The sequence below is a fragment of the Alligator sinensis genome, unplaced genomic scaffold (genome assembly GCF_000455745.1).
Source record: "Alligator sinensis unplaced genomic scaffold, ASM45574v1 scaffold1097_1, whole genome shotgun sequence".
Lineage (NCBI taxonomy): Eukaryota > Metazoa > Chordata > Crocodylia > Alligatoridae > Alligator > Alligator sinensis.
Window position 1 is genome coordinate 2,018,382 of NW_005841950.1, and position 18,787 is coordinate 2,037,168.

The 18,787-nt window shown below is 47.3% G+C and overlaps 1 protein-coding gene across 1 annotated transcript; it reads left to right on the top strand.

Moving 5' to 3' along the window:
- Positions 1-5,318: 5,318 nt before the first annotated feature.
- LOC106721988 (zinc finger protein 664-like) lies at positions 5,319-8,529 on the top strand. Its single transcript, XM_025199835.1, has 4 exons — positions 5,319-5,342; positions 5,506-5,638; positions 6,951-7,145; positions 7,400-8,529. The coding sequence occupies exons 1-4, from the start codon at positions 5,319-5,321 to the stop codon at positions 8,527-8,529; spliced, it is 1,482 nt and encodes a 493-aa protein (XP_025055620.1).
- Positions 8,530-18,787: the final 10,258 nt, after the last annotated feature.

Here is an 18,787-nt window from a genome sequence, read left to right on the forward strand (position 1 = left end):
GAATGTTTTCTCTTACCCTGTGCCTGAAGACGGGTGTTTGTGTCTCACAACTTGCAAAGAACAATTTTTCCAACTATTTAGTGGGTCTAATAAAAGATATCACATCTACCCAAAGAATCTTGTTTCCCTTATCCAGGGACTTAGAGAATTTCAGCTCCCCTCCCCCATTTTTGCAGGGATGGGCACTGGCTGTGGGCACTACATCTATCCCCGGAGCCCAGCTGGGGCTGGAGCCTCTGCCCCCCTGCTGAGTGAACCAAGCCCAGCCCTTGCATGGGAGGACTCCTGGATCCTCCAGATAAACTGATTCTTCCCAGGAAGGGAAGGATTCATAACTGCAGCGCAGCACTGAAGCCACAGACTGACTTCCCAGTGCCTGCTCCAAATCCCTCCCTCCCACAGCTTGTTCTCTGCCTCTTTGAAGGTTGGAGCCTACCACATGGACTGCTCCAGCCCCCCAGAGAGTGGGGAGGAGGGTCAGGAGTTATAATATTGTTTCCAGAATTATTAAAACAATCAAATGAATGGCTTAATTGTAAGATTTTAAAGCCATCTCACACAGAGCTGGTTTTATTTGCCACCTGGGTCTTGAGCTGTTACACAGCCATGCTCTGGTCTGCAACCATGCGCGTGAGACACCTTGATTTGTAGAAGGCAGGCAGCTTTTGGCACATCCACAAATCTGTTTGGCAGTGCTGGAACTGCCAGGGAGACAGGGGAATGGGTAAGTGTGGGGACTGCCAGAGGGAGTAGGAGGAGACAGAGGGATATAGGGAAGGAAGCAGAAGCCCATTCTGCCAGGTTTGTTTTAGGGTCCTTGAGTACCCACTGTGGGAGCAAGGGAGAGGGAGAAAGGGAAACGTCAGGTGGGAAGTGATGGGCAAGTGCTGTTGTGCACTTAAGAGAAAGAGCAGTCCCTGCTACAGAGGGAGGGGGTGTGACTGACCCAGCTGCAGCTGGGAATTGGAGTTTGGGTCCCAATGCAGACGTTGATGGCAAATCAAAATCTCCCAGATTTTTTTTTTTTTGGCAAAAACAAACACATATCTCACTATAAATCTCACTATGCATATCACTATACCTCTACCAACCTGCCTTGTGACTGCTGTGGTTCACTTGACAATCCAAAACACATCTTTACAGTTCCACCATTGAGGGAGTGTTTGTAACCACTGGGCCTTACAGGAGGATGTGTGTTGGCGGAAGGGTGTTGTGAGGGGGTGGAGGCTGCCTGTTTAGGGCCAGGGTTTGAGGCTCTTTAATCAAGGGGGAGCAGACTGCCAAGGCAGGTTGTGCCTTCTCCACCTCTCCAAGTCATCAGACCCAGCCCTTGTCCATACCCTGAGGTTGCTGCCACACTATGGTGGCAGTGTACCCTGGTGGAGACATGATGCGCTCTGGAAGGAGACTTACAGCTGCTTCAGCTACCCCTGTTCCCCTGAACAGCAGTGACTCACTATTGCTATGGTTTTCTCTATCTGAAGAGCTTTTTTTTAGACAAAAATTTGTAACCAAGGCCAAATTAGCCAAAACTAATTCCAAACCCAAGAGTCCAGAACCACAAGTGGCCCTACGACCAGCAAACATCCTCCACCCACACCTGGGGCTTCAGATGTTTCCAAATCCTTTGGCGGGCATCCTACTTGCAGGCCCAAGCCCAGAGGCTTGGGGTTTGGATGCCCCTGAGTTTTGCTTGCCCTTAGCCATAAGGCCCTCAGAGTAAGCAAGGGAGAAGACTGAAGAGCTTCCATCAGACAGGAAAAACAGTTACAATCCAGCTCATTATGTGTCTCCAAGTTCAGCTTTGGTGTGCTAAAATAAGGTGCTTGGCTTCAGCAGAGTGAGCCACAAAAAAAGGGTTAAATGCCTGGGCTCCCTATACAGTTAATGGGGAGAGCTGGACACTTCCAACCACTAGACCACGTGAGACTGAGCAGGGAGCTACCTAGACCCAGCATAGGTGTGGCTGAACTGCTGCCCTTCTCTGCAGCTGCTCTCAGCACTCAGCTCCAAAATCCTTGGTCTCCCTAACAATGATCACTTCTTGCAACTTAGGTACCGAAATTCTGCCTCAACTCTATTTAGGCACCTAGTTTACCAGAATGGTTTGACTTTTAGTCTATAACAGGTTTAGAGGCTGTTGGTAGATAACCAGCTCCATATGAGCTTCTCATGTGATGCTGTGAGTAAGAGTGCTACCTCTATTCTGGGATATACAAATTTGGCAGTATGAAGTGGAAGTCCTATTGCCTCTACACATAGCACTGGTGGCACCTCTTCTGGGAGCCTGGGCTCTGCCTTGGTATCCCCACTTTGAAAAGGCGATTGGAAAATTGCTGAGAGTCCAAGGACAGCTGCAAGAATGATGCACGGATTGGAAACCCGAACTTGGGAGCCAAGGATGAAGAACCCTACCACTAATGCCATGTCTTTGAGCCATTTCCCTCTCCCAGCCTTGCACCCTACAAAACCCTCTCATTGCACTATGCTGTTAGCTCCCTGTACTTTGCACGGTGATGTTGGATTTGTATTAGACTCACTGAATGGCTGAAAACTGAAGAAGACTCTCTCATCTGTATGCAATACCATGCCGTAGTTCTGGTGGACATATAACCACAAGGAAAAAGGGAAATTCTGGTAATTAATGTGAAACAATGTACCTAAGCATCTGGGACTTCTCAGTGCATTGAGATAGAGTCAAATTATGTAATAAACTTCCTTGATTATGAAAAACAATATTAGTAAGGTTAGAATCTGCAAATTAGAGGTGAAGCTAGAAGATAAGCCTTTTGGGATATCCTCTCTTTTCTATGCTTAGACTGGGCCCAGCAAAATGTCTCTTAGGGTACATGTACCCTGATGAGAAGGTGCTCTGAGAAGAGATGCCCTCTTTCAAAATGGCCACAGTCCCCCATTGTTCCTAATGGAAATGAAGCCTTATTGCCCTCAGGAAAAAGCAATGGCTCTAGCCTCATAGGCTCAATCTAGTGAGAACAATAAAGAGATCACACCATTTTGCAAGGTCAGGCTTCAGGGAATTTTCTGTAGTGAAACATTTTTCAGCTTTACAGTCATGAAGAACAAAAGCAAAGATAGCCAATTATCTGAAAATGAAGTAGTTCTGAGACAGCCAAAACAGAAGACTTCATTGCACTTCCCAAGGGATTTTGGTATAATTTGATATAATTGTAACTAAACAATTAATTGAAGGAGTTGATATAATTGTAACTAAACAAGTAATATTATAATACAGCAGTTCTAATTAGCCTCAGAATAATCTTCACTCCATCCTGGAGTGATGCTAGATCATAACACTATAACTAATTTCAGCAGAAAGGCTTTATAGTCCCCGATCAAATGACATATATTTTTGAAGACAGCTGACTTTCAGATTTCTTTCACAGCATGTGCCCTCATATAGGGCAGAGTTAAGGTTGCATGGGTACCTTAACTGCATATTTCCATACCATATCATACTGGGATTTCTGTAAAATTAACCTTCATTTTGAGCATCCTGGTTTTGTAATATGAACTTTTGGTGTACGTACAACATCCCTTTAGTGTTTTATACTGAAGTTACTTATATGCACACACTTAACTGCAATTTAACTTTGTTTTTAATTTGGGAATTTTCTTCTTTGTTTGTTTTACATTGTTAAAATGTTCATAAGGGACACTGAACAAAAAAAAGTCACCACACGATTTTTTCTCCTAATTTAAGAATATGAAATAGCAGTCTTTTAAAAAAAATATTAATTTAGTGGGGCTAGATTTACATTTGCCCCGTGGCTGCTTTACCACTTCTTTCCCCCCTGTCATCACTTCTGTGGGCAGCCTAGCAGCAGTTCAAGTGAAAACAGCAAGAGATGGCAGAAATCTTTGCAAGGGGCAACCCCTCCTCCAGGGGCAAAGGCAGGAGAGACTGGAGGGCAGCTCTACACTGAAGAGCAGCTTGGATTCAACTTTGCAGGATGGGAAGGGAAACAGTGGCTGCTTTAGCAAAGGGTGAACTCGCGGGTTTGGTGCTGGTAATCTCACAATGTAGGAAAATGTAAACTCCCGAATCTTGTTGGATTCACAATAAAATCCCAACACTGGCAACTCTGCAGCTGTCTCAGACCTCTCTGCCCAGCACAATGATCCTGGGCATCACCCAATGCCTGCCTCACCACTGCCCCTGTCATATCTGTGTAGCCTGGACATGGGTCCAGGTAAAGGCTGGGTCCTCCCTGCCTTCATTTCTCAGGACATATTACCTGGGGGAGGGCAGGCTCCCCACCTCCTGCACACACCAGCTCTAGGCACGGAGGGGGGGAGAGCTCAGGGGTGGGACCACATTGCCTGCTGCCACCAGAGGGATGTGGTTATTGCTATGGGAGGGGACCTGTGTTCTCTGTCTCTGGTCAGCATGGGGTTAAGGGGGGAAGAGTGGAGCTTCCTGAATCAGATGCTTGTGCTGCTGCTGCCTCCATTGTGAGCAGGGAGCTCAGGATGAGAAGCTGTTGCTGCCCCAGAAGGATCTGTGGTGGGAGATGCTGACATTTGCTGGCGGCTGGAAGCAGCCCCCCAGGGCAGCCAACTTCTGACACCAACTCCTGAGCTGGGGACTCCAGGTAAAGGAGAGAGACATTGGGGAAAGTGCTGGGAACTGGCAGGACAGGGGCTCTCTGCACACATGGCCCCTCTGAATCCATCTCTGCTCCCTGGGGTTTGCAAGTCCCAGAGCTGCTGCCCTTGCTGACACAGACTCTCACTCCTGGGAGCACAGGCAGGAGCTATTCTGGTTGCAAGAATGAGATGTGGAGTCCAAGAAGTGGAAGAAGACAGAAACTGGGAGAGATAGACTGGACGAGACAGCAGGAGCAGTCACTGGGGAGGGAGGTGACCTGCTCCAGTCCTGCCCAGACTGTCCTGTGACCAAGGTGAGGAGCAGAGAGAGGAAGAGCCAGTCCCTGCTCCTGCCTGGTCCTTGTGCTGCTGAGGGAAGCAGCTGCCCTTTGGGACAGTGTTGAGGAGCTTCATGCTGCTTTTTTCTGGCTCTGGGAGGGGGATACTGCAGGGGAGGGGAGGTAAAATGTTGGGTGGGTTTAATCCTGGTGGGAGGGATCAGGTCTGTGCTGTAATGCAGGGATCAAGTATTTTCCCAAAGTTGCAGACTAGAGCTTCTGCCTGCAGGGAGAGAGCCTTGTGGGGCTGGGGGGAGCTAGGTGCAAAGCTGATGACAGCCCATGCTGGTTTTCCTTGCCCTGACAGGCTGTAGAGGGACCTTCATGACCCACTCCTGGTCATCCCATCCTCCCAGGGCTCAGGGAGAGGAAATGGCTGCAGCCAAGCTGGCTCAGGTAAGTGATTGTCCAAGAGCTGATGGGGTGAGGGGGAGGGGGGCTGTGCTGGAGAGTGCCTGCTTCTTGACTGTGCCTAAGGGCAGTGAGATCCATTCATACTGTGCCTGTGGCTGAGCTGATGCTGTGGGGGCAGGTAATGAGTGGAAGATGCTTATTTCAGGTACCAGAGGCCTATGAGGAGGTGATTGTCTTTTCCACCGAGGAGGAGGAGGAGGAAGAGGAGGAGGATGAGGACCCCAGTTGGGGACTGGAGGCAGGAAAACCAATTAAAACTGAATCCAGACAAGACAGAGGTGATGGTGGTGGGCAGATCACTTGATGTGGGGGGATTGGGGCATCTGTCATTGATGAGGGTCAGTCTTCCCTTGCCACTCAGGTTTGCAGCCTTTGGGCGCTCTTGGATCCTCTGCTGCACTTGGATCTGAGTCTGGATTGGTACCCAAAAGCTTTCAAGGCACAATTCATCATGCTGTTTTTGACCTATACAGCCCTAAAGAGTCTGGCTGTACTTACCTAAGGGGCCACTTTCTTCCTTATGCCCCACTGTGATCAGCACTGTACCTAGACTCCCAGCGGCCACGGGTGAACTTTTAGTAGCGGGCCCCCCTTTGCCAGAGATAATGATAATAATAATAAAAATTACAATTTTCGGGTTCCCTTTTTGTCCGGGCCCCAGGCTGCTGCCCGGTTTGCCCATTCCTGTGTCCAGCCCTGACTGTGAACCCTAAAGTCAGCCAAGAGCAACCTTCTGCAAGTACCATCAATAGCCCAAGTTTGCTTGGTGAAAATGTATGAGAGGTTGTTTCTTCCAGTTGCTCCTCAGCTCAGGAACTCCCCCCCTCTTGAGACCCGCCAGAGCCGGACAGAAGCACTACAAGCCCTTCCTATGTGGGCAGACTTTAAGCTAGACTGAGATATTGTTTGGGCGTCTCTGTTTTATGCTGATATTCTAATTCCCTTTTAAGCTTTTGTGTTCTCTTGTTGCTCCCCTGTTTGTAAGTTATTCTGTTCTTTTATTGTAAGCCACCCCAAACATTAGTTGGGATGAGTGGCATATAAATCAAACACGCACACACACACACCCACACACACCCACACATGCTCACCCACTCAGTTCCCTTCAGGAAGTGCTATGGTTAGCCCCTGTACTTCTTGTTACCTCCTACTCCACTGCTTGATACGCTCCCTCCTTGAGCCTAGCCTTAAGTGAAATAAGCTACTCAGGACAGACTGTGCTCATTCACTCTTGAGCTTCCCTGTGATTCCTGACTTTACTTCACTCCTCTCTCTTCTTAAACAGTGAATGCAGAGCATCTCCCCTTCTGGTTGGCATCTCGTTCCCCTGGGACATGGAGCTGCTGGCTTAATATTTTAAGAACCTCTTTGATGCTGGGTATCTGGCTGTGTGTGCTCCCAGCACAGATGTGGAGAATTAAGTCCTCCATCAGTAGAATGCCTGGTGGTTTTGAGCATCTAGAGAGCCTGCCTTGGGGTTTTGCTGCTTTCAAGTGGACTGAGGCTGAAGTGGCTGGAACAGTCTCCTTAGCACATTTCCCCCGAGTCTGCAATCCACTGTGAACTCACCTGTTTCTTTGCCCTGCGCAGAGTTTCCAACTTACACAGCTGAATTCCTTGCACAACTGGAGCGAGGGGAAGAGGCCTGGGTGCCAGACATCCACAGTTCTGAAGAAAGCGGTGATGAGGAACCCATTGGACGACTCCTGAAACTGGGATCAACAATAAAAACATACTGGAATTACTACAAACTGAGCTCCCCCAGTTCAACCTCATCACAGCCAGGTCAGGATTGTGCCCAGCCAATGTTGTGGGTCCCCTCCAATCCTGACTGACTCCTTGCTCTGGCTCTTCACATGGGATGTGGAGACAGAATGGCTCCCAGCCTTTCTGTCCTCTGGAAGGGTGTGGGAAATGATTGCCTGATTATTCCATCTCCCCAGCACTTATTCTTTCCTTCTGTCTCTATTCCTGCCTCTGAGGTTCTCTCTTCTCTAGCATAGAGAATGATTTCCCTCTGGATGCTCTCTCTGTCCCAGCAGGTGATGGGACAGCAAGTGAGGATGAGGAGGAGAGTCCCCAGAAAGAAGATCCTGAGCAGCTGGAGCCACATGGGATATTATGGGGAAGAGCTAAAGGGGATGACTCTCTGGCATGTGCAAAACAGCACCGGAAAGAGAGGCAGCAGAAAAACCATCCAGCAAAGAAACTGCCCCAGTCTGGTGCTAATGGGAAAGAGCACAAAAACCTCAATGTCAAGACACAGCAAGGGGTGCACCCAGGACAGCAGAAACATGTGTGCACTGAGTGTGAGAAAACCTTCAGCAGGGGCTCCTCCCTCAATAGACACCTGAGAACCCACACGGGAGAGAAACCCTATCAGTGCCCTGAGTGTGAGAAAAGCTACGCTTCCAAATCAAGCCTCGTGGTCCATCAGAGAATCCATTCTGGGGAGCGACCCTTTGTATGCTCCAACTGCGGGAAGAGCTTCATGTCAAACAAGTCCTTAAGAAAGCATCTTAAAATTCATAAGGCAGAAAGCATCCACCGTTGCCCTGACTGCAGGAAAAGCTTCACAGACAGCTCCTCCTATGATATTCATCGGTTGATCCACCTGGGGCTACTACCCTACCAGTGCCTGGAGTGTGGGAAAGTCTTCCTTGAACACTCATCTCTGACCAAGCATCAGAAGAAACATGGAGAACAGAAATCTTGTCCATGCCCTGACTGTGGGGAAAGCTACAATGATCACTCAGCCTTGGCCATGCACAAGAGAACTCATGAGGACTACAGGCCTTATGAATGCCCCCACTGTGGAAGATGCTTCAGGGACCGCTCGACCCTTGTTCGACATATAAGGATCCACACTGGGGAGAAACCCTATAAGTGCCCTTATTGTGGGAAGACCTTCCGGGCCAGCTCAACCCTCACCATCCATCGGAGACTCCACACGGGAGACAAACCCTATCAATGCCCTGAGTGTGAGAAGGACTTCAGGTCCAGTACAGGCCTCACAAAACACCGGAGAACTCACCTGAAAAAGAAATTACCCCACCATTATCTTCATGCACCAGTCCAAAAGCCGGTAGGAGTTGATCCCAAGCTGACTGATGACTCTGCTTCCAGCTCTTCCTGGCTTACTGACCCCGGGCAGAAGAGATTCCCATGAAGGGTTCATTGCCATAGAGCAGCTGGCTTTTTGTGCCTCCTGACCACTTGGTGGGGGAACAAAGAGAATCCCATGAGCTCTGTTTCCCTGGACTGGCATTGTACCCCCATGCTCTGCTTCCATTTCTTGAAGACATAGACAAAGAATCATGGTCCAGGATTTACACTTTTTCAACAACAACGTAGGAGCAGAAAGGACCATCAGATTCAGCCCTCTGACATAGGAAGTAAGCTCAGAAGTAAGGTTACCTGCCTGGAAAGATTGGGAACTGCTGTAATAGATGTTAAGGCAACAAAAGTCCACAAGAACATCCACTCCAGGCCCCCCCTCTCTCCCCCATGCACCCATAAGCCATCAAGTACCCCTTAACATCTATGAGCAGAGAGACATAGTTAGCTATGTTAGTCTGAAGTCAGGAAGAAGGCATGGTAGCACCTAATGCACCTAATACACGAACTGAGATACATACGTTTTTGTGAGCAAGAGTTCACTTCATTAGAAGCAGTGAAAGGACATGCACAGAGCAGACTATCAAATTGAAACAGTGACTTGTATACAAAAGACAAGGAAGAGAGAAGGTGGGGAGAGGCGGGTGGGAAGGCAGTGCTGAGAGAGGCAAACAAGTAATTAAACCCACAGGGACAAAGGGGTCACAAAAGCTAATCCAGATAATGGGATAAGAATCCCTAATTCCTGTTTAGACCATATTTAACACAATCTAGTCTGTGGATGATTTCTTTTTTTGGGCAATTTTGTGTTGAAGTTTGCTTTTAATTTTCACTGTATAGGAGCAGCCAGCAAGAGGTCAGCAATGGACTGTCCAGGAAGGTTCAAGTATTCTGCTATGAAAGTTTATGCGATTTTGGACTTGATATCAAATAAGTGCCCCCTCATTCTTTCATATTTGGTTCACCCTGTCTGGCCAATGTAAGCAGCAGAGGGGCACTGTAAGGAGGTGAGGGTGTATATGATGCTGGTAGAGGTGCAGTTGAATGACCCTCAGATGATTTAAACTGTGACCTTGGCCCAATGATGATATGGTTTGTAGTGATCAGGGGGCACAGCTTGCATCTGGGTCCATTACAAAGCCTGGTGCCTTGGTGAGAATAGGAGTTAGTAGCCTGTTGTTTGAGAGACATCATTTGTGTTTGGGGCTGTTTGTAAGCCAGGACAAGTTTGTTTCTCATGGCTACCTTAAGATGGTCATCCTTTTCCAGGAGCAGTTGGAGATTCAGGTTATTGATGATATGTCCAAGGCTTTCAGGTGGGGGCCGTAGGTGACAACCAGAGGGATTCTGTTGTCTTTGTCTAGGGGACTGGTATTGTAGCAGGTCAAAGTAGGGGCTGAGTCTGGCTTTGTTGATTTGAGTGGCTATGGTTTTGTGATTGTATTGAAGTGTATGAATCCATGCTCCAGACAAGGTGTGCATCTCAACTGAAGGGATCATAGAAGATACAGTTGTAACAGAGTTTGGCTGTAGATGGTAGATCTAATGATATGTTTAAGATGAGAGCTGGTGGCATGAAGGTAGCTGTGGTGGTTGGCGGGTTTCCAGGTGAGCTATCTATAATATCCCATGGTCTTTCTTATCCCATTACCTGGATTAGATTTTGTGACCCCTTTTTTCCTGGTGGATTTCTTACTTGTTTGCCTCTCTCAGCATTGAACTGTTTTTGCCTCTTCCCTATCTTTTGTATTCAAATCACCCTCTCTCTTTGTGATAGCCTGTTCTGTGCATATCCTATCACAGCATCTGATGAGCTAAGTTCTTGTTCACAAAAGCTTATGCATCTCTGATTCAGTTAGTCAATAAGGTACATTTCTACTCTGCAAAAGTAGTGCATAAAAGTCAAAGGACTCAAAAAAGTGCTCCGCAGACAGGTTCCAGCCCTTATTTCAGACAGGTCCAGCCCTCACCTGGAGCTGTTCCTTGTGGTAGGGATGACCCAGAAGCCACATAGCTGAGACCAGCAGCTCAAGGAAGCAGGTGGATGCAGGGAAGCACATTCTAGGGGACGTTGCATTGGTGAAAGCAGCTGGAAAGGCACAGAACCCCAGCGTGGCCATTTATGACGTAGGCATGAGATGCAGAGTGGTGTGAACTGGATGTGCTTGACAGATGACAGCTCTGACTGGATTCCACGCAAGGTCAGAGGCTGGCTCCAGCAACAAGTCAATAGGAAGTGCCCATGATTTGGAGCTATGGAAGTTTGCCGGCACTGGGCAATCGAGAAGGGGTGAGAAGGCCTCCCACCCTAAGGCTCACTTGCTTGAGCTCTGTCTGCAGACTGAGGAAGCCAACAGATCCAGCTGGTGCAGGAGTGACTTTTCCTTTCAAACCTGTCACCAACAGCGGAGACTCCAGGATCTCCACTGACTAGACATTCATGTCCTAAAAGCCAGCCCTGACCACACCGAGTAGAAGTACAGTAAGCCCCACTCATGGAGCCTGGTCTCCTTCAGGCCTAGAAAATCCTCTATGGGAAGAAACAATCCCACCATAGTCCCAGCACCGTCAACCTCTGAGGGTCATATTTATACTGATCCACACGTCCATTCAGTGCTAAGATTTCCATTTACTGTGTCCTCCCCATCCCTATACACACACTCGAGAACATCTTTGTGCCTTCCATTTTACTTAAAACATGTACATTTTACTTAAAATATTACATTTACAAATCCACAAAGGCATCTTACAACCAACCTACAACCAGAAGCATCTCGATCTCCTGGATGATTTGGGTCACACCTTTTTTCTCTCCCTCTTTTTATTCACTTTAATGAAGTCACTTAATTTGGGCTATTCTTACAACCTATGGTTTGTTCTGTAATAGGGTTTGATATATATAAATATACCATTTTCCTGGTATGAACCTTTTCTCTCAGTGTTTATATTGTTCTGTTCAGAATTCAGCATTTTAACCTGGCCTATAGGCATTGAATCAGGATGGTTGTTTGTGATTTTATTACAGTGCATGAGGAGGAACAAAGTAGAAATAAGTGTCCTACTCTTTTATTTAGAGAGGACACAAGTAAAATCTATTTATTTAATTTGATCTCCAGGAGAGTGTCTGTAAATGTTTATTGGTTACACTGCATAAATCCCCTGAGGTTCAATCCAAAAGTAATTAGGTCAGCCTGAAAACCAGACAATCAGATCTTGGTGTCTGTTGAATATGCCTATGGGAAATCTGAAGTCAGCTGCACAACAGGTTTTTGCGTTGGGATGCTGTAGGTGTGAAAGGGGTGAAGAAGTTGATTGCCAAGCAATTGTATGCTAAAACATACAGTCTGAAAAAAAAGATAGCTTCAGTTTTAATGGTTGTGTCCCTCAATATCATGTTAAGACATGTGAAACCCACTCTTGTAATCGTAATTACAAAATCCTAGATCACACCCAGGTTGGGGCTTCTCCTGAATTGCAAGATATAAGAAAAAGAAATAATAATGGACTCACGCTGTGCATCACGAGATTTAGAAGAATGAAATTAACTTAGGATGGTCGTATCTACCAGCAAGGAAGATGCCAAAGTCATAACGCGCGGGCCCTAATGATAGCTGGGCCCTAATTGTAGAACAGTGATTCTAAACCGGGGTCCTGCAGTTCACAAAATAGACCCAGAGATCTCAAGTGGGAATCCAGAGTCACAAAGTTCTGACCCGGGGTGTCCTTCTAAGTTCTTGGCAACAGAAGAATTGCATGGTTATTTCCTGTAGTCAAGAAACAAGTGAAAATTAGAAGCTGCCATTTTCCAAGGGAGGCCCTGAGTCTAAAAAGGTTGAGAACCACTGGTCAGGACTGTTCTGGTTAGTTGTTTGATGCCATTCCAGGGCTGGAAGAGAAAATAAAGGGAAAACCATCTGCACTGGAAGGCCATAAAGTTTACCCAATCTTATATGAGAAAGAAAGAGGTACTGTTTATTTTTACTGTCAGCCCTACAACTTCCTCACAATGTTATTTCAAGGTGGGGGGCTATTAAACCTTGATGCTGACAACTGCTAATAAGGTCTTCATTATAGCAGACTGTATCCTATTCCTAATGAGGGAATCCAAGCAGCTGCATTGCATGCTGCCTTCTGACCTCTGGGGGTCAGAAAAGGTGCAAAAGGGGCAACTGATGGGAGGGGGCAGGAGGAGGGACCTGCCTGCAATGGCTGGCTGGTGAAGTTGCCCATTCCTGTGGTTTCAAAGCATCTCTTCTTTCCCTGTCACCCCATGATCTTCCAACACACTCAGCTGTCTGGGGCATGTTGGGTAGTGATGGGGTTTTACAAGGCTTCCTGAACCCCTGGCCAAAGGCAACAGCTTGAGGCAAGTATATGAGCACAGGCACTGAGCCCAGGGGCTGGTAGGAGTTAAGGGAAATGGGGACAGGTCTCTAAAACAGGCCACCCCCTCACCCCAAAGACTTCCCCCTCCCTCAGAAGTGTGTACCTCTGTATCTGAAATGGTCAGAGCTGGAGCAACTTCAATGGGCTCTTACCTAGAAAACTTATCTCTTTGGAAACACCATGTATGTTGGTCCATGAAGGCAGTTTTCTTAAGCATTCCTGGGGATAACTGTTCTAGCATGGCTTAGTACCCACCGAGGTGTTGGGGCTTAAAACCCATTTTATGGAAATGGGAGGCTCTTCCCTAGCTTGCTTCTGTGGCCATACAGCTGAGGGAAGGCAAAACTTGGGGGCATCTAAACCCCAAGTCTCCGGGCTTGGGCCTGCACGTAGGATGCCCACGAAAAGACTTTGGAAATATTTGAAGCCCTTGGCAGGGGTGGAGGGTGTTTGCCAGTTGTAGGGCCACTTATGGTTCTGGACTGACTCATGGATTTGGAATGGATTTGGCTGATTTGGCTTGGATTTTCTTTAAAAAAAATCTCTTTTCTCATATTGGAATGGTAAATAAGCACCATTGTGTTGTTATAGCTCTGGTCTTATTTGGACACAGGAGTTGTGTCAACTGCTTTGGGGCACAGCTACCTACAAGTCGTTGCAGCAGAGTGTGTTTTCACTGACCCCCTCATCTGCACTACCCGCACGGGTCTTGACAAAGCATAATGTAGTCTGGTTAGGGATGTCACTGTCTTCTGCTCTGCCTCTGTCCCCGGTCAGGGTGATAGCCAAGCCAGCTGAGCTCTTGAGCTGCCACATCTGACCTTGATCCCTGGCTAGAGCACAGCTTTCCAGATGCTGCCTTGCACTGCAGCCTTTTGCATCCCAAAAGCATCGCCTTACAAAGCATGTGCCCCACCTATCCTCCTCCCTGGGCCCCAGTGGGGAAGGTCTCCTGGCTGGGTCTGGCAGGACAGGCCCTGCATTGCCCATGGGGTCCCTGGGTGCCTATCAGCAGCTCCTTGCTTTGCCTCTCTCATTGCCTTGCCTCCTTTCCCCTCTCAGACAGAGCAGAAGCTGTAGTGTTGCTGCCTGGAAGAAGCTGGGGAAGTGGATGGGTTTGTTTTTAGTAACCATCACCCACAACTTCACAGCTGACAGATCTCAGGGCTCGATCCTGCCCTGCTTGTGTTGGATCCCTGGAACTCACAAGTGGAGGAAGTTTCTGACTTTGACATTTAAAAAAAAAAAAGCAAACCTACAGAGGCAGAGTGGCAAGGCAGCTGCTGTAGGGAGATTGGATTGTCCACAGAAAAAAATGGACAAAGGATATATGAAGTGTGCTGTCCGAAAGCATCCTCACCAAACTTAACACCCCCTTGCCCTAAAAATAGAGCTTGCATGCAAAAGACTTGAACATTTATAATTAGCCATAAGATGCAAAGGAAAATGTAAATTAATCCTATAACTACGACAGAGGAAATCTTTACAGTTGAAATAATGAAAAAGTGGATTAATAGGTTGATTTTGGAGGGGGAAGGAACCTCACGTACATATTTTACGTACTTATGTGGGGATACATACTTCTGGGGAGAGAGGGGTATTTAGCTGCATTAGTTTGAAGTCAGGGAGAAGGTAGGGTAGAGTTGTACCTTACATGGTGAAAATCACCATACAGCTGTGGGGGGCCAACCTTTTTGGCAGGCATGCCATAAATCAGTCCCACACCCAGGGCCACTACAATCTTCTTCCCCTGCCTCATCTCCTGCTCTGCTTTCTTTTCCCAGCCCTGTGCTCCCTGAATGATTTGCTGCTTTGCTTTCTGCTTCCTGCCATATCTGCCTCTGTGTCACTTGTCCCCTCCCTCATCTGCTGCATGCCACATGCAGAGGCTGCAACTTCTGGCACCAGTGCTGCAAAATGGCCACCTCTGCCATACACCAAGTAGGGTAAATAGATGTAAATGAGCGATCTTCATCATCTTGGTTGCTACCAAGCTCTTGTTTGCCCATATTCATCTACCATAAAACTATTTCATCCTCCTCCTCATCAGAGATCAGAGTAGAGAAAGCCAAAGATGAGGGACTGGATGATCGGGAATGTGAGCCTTCAGCTCCCTGTCATAATGCAGTGGGGTCAGAGTGTCACTGTAACTGTGGTGGTCCTTAAATTATGTGAGAAGCAAGGTTTTGAGGGTGATATTTTATTGATTGGACCAACTGTTCAGTAAAAGATATTATCAAAAAGTCCTTGCTTCTGTTATAATGTTGTCAAGCCAACACCAAACCCTAAAGAAGGTCTCCTGTAAGGAAAAGGAAGGGAATAAGAGAAACCACAAAGAGGGAGTTGAGTTCCTTGCATTTAAAATGCTCTTTGCATCTCTTAAATGACACTCCTGAGAAGTGCCCTATTGTTGTAGCCATGATAGTCTAGGGAAAACATGAGAAACAAGATAAGTGAGGTGTGGTAACATCTTTCATCAGACCCCCTTAAGGTCAGGAGAGACATTAGATAATCTTTCAGCCACAAAATACCATTTCTCAGGTGTTCTCCGAACTACAAATTAGTCCAAAAAATATCTCAACTTAAACTAATTTTGCTACCCCCACCAAAGACACATAATGGAGCACTGTGGACATTCATATGTTAATTTTCCTAAGGGGAAGGAGCCTTGGGGCCATACAGACTAGCAGTCTCAGAATTAATGGCCCATTAGGAGCAATGGCACATTTTACACTTACCAGTTATAGCTTGAGGCTGCACGAGTCTCTGTGCTTGTTTGCAGGGAAATTATACTGACATCCTATAGTACCACCAGGTATGGCTACCTAAACAGAAACTGGCACTCAGCAAGCTGCAAGGCAGACTTCCCTTGCTTTATGTACTTCACAGTAACTGTCCCTGCATATACTCTTACTCCATGATAAATGTGAAATAGTTTACCCCTGTTTCACTGAAGGCTGAGCCATCTCTTATTGACACTGGGAAAGAGCCTGCATATGGGCAATTGATGCCCTAGTGGTAATCTGGCCGTATGTCCACGGCCAGAGCTCTACCCCGTAATCCCCAAGGGGACACTCCTAGCCCCAAAACAGGAGTTAAAAGTTTCTTTTTTTACCACATTGGAATGGGTGTGAGAGAAGCTGAAAAAAACCCCCATTCTTATTTCACATTGGGTAGTATCCAAGTAACTCTTAGTACTTTTCACTCCGAGGGCACCAGGAGAAAGAAGCAAATTAATGATTGATAATGGCAGTCCTCCTGGGTGGCTCTAAGGAACAGGAAGGCATTTTGAAGGTAACCTAAGAGATCAGACAGCTCTGAAGTCAGATGATAATTTGGAAAGTTTTATTTGTGCTATAAAAGAAATAACCATAATCACAAAAGGAATACAAGAGCTGTTATAATAGGAAGCACTATGAGAAGTGACTGCTGAGCTAATGGAATCAAATATTATTATCCATAGTTATTTGCTATTGAAACAACACATTAAGTAGTACAAAAATATCTGTTCCCGTGTTAGCCAAGGCAAATGAAGTTGTATGAAGGACAGTTAGATTTATAAACAATTTTAAACTACATAGTGGGAATGAGACTGTATTGGCAGTGAGCTACAGGAAATGGTGTACCCCTTGGATGATTTGTGAGCTGCTGGGAGGCTCTGTGCAGATACCTTACATCTCCATAAGCTTACAAGGGCTTCTGCTAAATAACACAAAGAACAGTTTTAGAACAGCTGGGGTCTAAAATCACGTCCCTTCTGGCAGCTCAGTGCATCAGTCCAGACAGAGGGGAGCTGCTCTACCTGGGCTCTGAGCTGCCCTGAGCACTGGGGAGGGGGTGCTGAGATGGACGAGCCAGCAAAGAGCACAAGGCCCTCTGCCATCCACTCCCTAGTGCAGCAGTGGGTGGGGTGACTTATCCTCTCTGCCCCTCCTTATCTTGGAGTGTCCTCCTCTGCCACAGCATAGCAGTGCAGCTCTCCCTTTCTTACCAGATCTCCGAACCAAGGTCCCCAGGGTTCCCCATTTGCAGTGATGGATGTAGGCTTAAGCTACTTATGCTATAGCTTAGGGCCTCACAATATGAGGGGCCTCTAAATAAGAAAAAAAACCCAACCCTGACTCAATATCAAGTTGAGTCAGGGTTGGATAAAGAAGATATGGGAAATGACTCTCTAAATATGGACATTTTCATTCGAATATGACAAAAATAGACATACATTGGTTTATTTTTATCGTATGGGGCCTCTTAAACTGGACATAGTTTAGGGCCTCAGCATGTCATAATCTGGCACAGTCCATTTGCCCCCCCTCCTTCCCCTGCCCCCTCCTGTCGAAACATTCTGGTCCCTGTGCAACCCCACTCAGGTCCCCTTTACTCCAGAGCAGGTCCTGGTGCCCAGTGCAGCAGAGTCATACATAAGTCATTACAGATCCCCAATTTGCACCAGCGTGCAGGCACAGCAAAGTGGCAAACTCCACCAGGAGGCAGTATCGAAGTCTGCACTTGGCACCCATCATCAGGGCCTCACAACATGGCCCGAGCATCCTAGAGCAGCTGGTGCATCCTGCAGGCTCTGTACTGGGCTTCCGCACTAGCCATAGTTTCTTTGAACACAGGAAAGATCCATGGGCCTGTAAGAGGGGACATGGAAGGGGGGAGAAGTGGGGCTCCCAATCTAAGACTGGCTCATCCCTGAACTGAGCTGAGGCAGAAAAAACCTTCAGCCCGGATGGGAAACAAGATCCAACTACCCTGTTGCTCGAGGGACCTACAGGAAAGAATGGGGGAAGAACAGCAGGGGAAGGAGACAAGATCCTGGTCTCTGTCCCCAGCTCTGGGAGGGGAGAAGGTCTAGTGGTCAGAGCCAGGGAAGCGGGTGGTCACAAGCCCTGGAATTTGCTCCAAGGTCTTGAGAGGCAGTGGGACCCAATGGTTATAGTCAGGGTGGTGCTTAGAGAACAAGGATGTTGGTACTGCTCTCTCTCTGTCTGTCTGTCTGTCTGTCTTTCTTTTAATAATATCTTTTGTGTTCCAGGTCAAATCAGCCAAATCAGTTCCATATCATCTCAACTGAGCAGAACTCAGTTGCTCCAAAAACCATATCGATTGAGCAGGCAGAACTCAATCGTTTTAAACATCATGTATGACACTACAACTGGCAAGCATCCCCCGTCCAGCCTTTCATGCTGAGACTTCAGATACTCCCAAATCCATTGGCAGGCATCCTAAATGCAAGCCCAAGCCCAGAGGTTTTGGGATTTGGATACCCTCAGAAACTACAGGCAGACATCCTCCGTCTTGGGCTCTCAAGTCCAGGATTTCAGATGCTTCCTATTTCTGAGTTAGCTCCCCTTGCTGTACACTTGCCACCAGACCCCTGCCTCAGGGGGTGGCTGCCCTGTGTGTGCAGTTCAGAAAGGGAGAGAAATTCAGACGTGAGAGGATGATGAAGGGAAGAGCTCTGAGCCTTTGGATGTGGGTGCTTGCTAAGAGCTGAGTAGCCAGCTCCCTGTTAACTCGCACCCAGCTTGTGTGCAGACTAGGCCCTGTATAACCAATGCCATTTCTGTGTGCAAACCAGGCCCTGTATAACCAATGCCATTTCTGCGTGCAGACCAGGCCCTGTATAACCAATGCCATTTCTGTATGCAGGCCAGGCCCTATATAACCAATGCAGTTTCTGGTCAGCACCAGGCCCTATATAACCAATGACTTTTCTATGTGCAGACCATGCCCTGTACAGCCAATGCCATTTCTGTGTGCAGACCAGGCCCTGTATAACCAATGCACTTTCAGTGTGCAAACCAGGCCCTGTACAGTATAACCAATAGCATTTCTATGTGCAGACCAGGCCCAGGCCTAGCCACCAGAGGGCTCCGGTTGTTGCATTGAGAGGAGGTAGCTCTGTTCCCTCCTGCTGA

What these genes read in the sequence shown, in the direction of transcription:
- LOC106721988 (XM_025199835.1), top strand. Translation starts at nt 5,319, where the DNA reads ATGGCTGCAGCCAAGCTGGCTCAG. An exon ending in TGAATCCAGACAAGACAGAG is followed by an intron (nt 5,639 to 6,950) that starts GTGATGGTGGTG and finishes TGCCCTGCGCAG; the next exon opens with AGTTTCCAACTTACACAGCT. An exon ending in TTCAACCTCATCACAGCCAG is followed by an intron (nt 7,146 to 7,399) that starts GTCAGGATTGTG and finishes TCTCTGTCCCAG; the next exon opens with CAGGTGATGGGACAGCAAGT.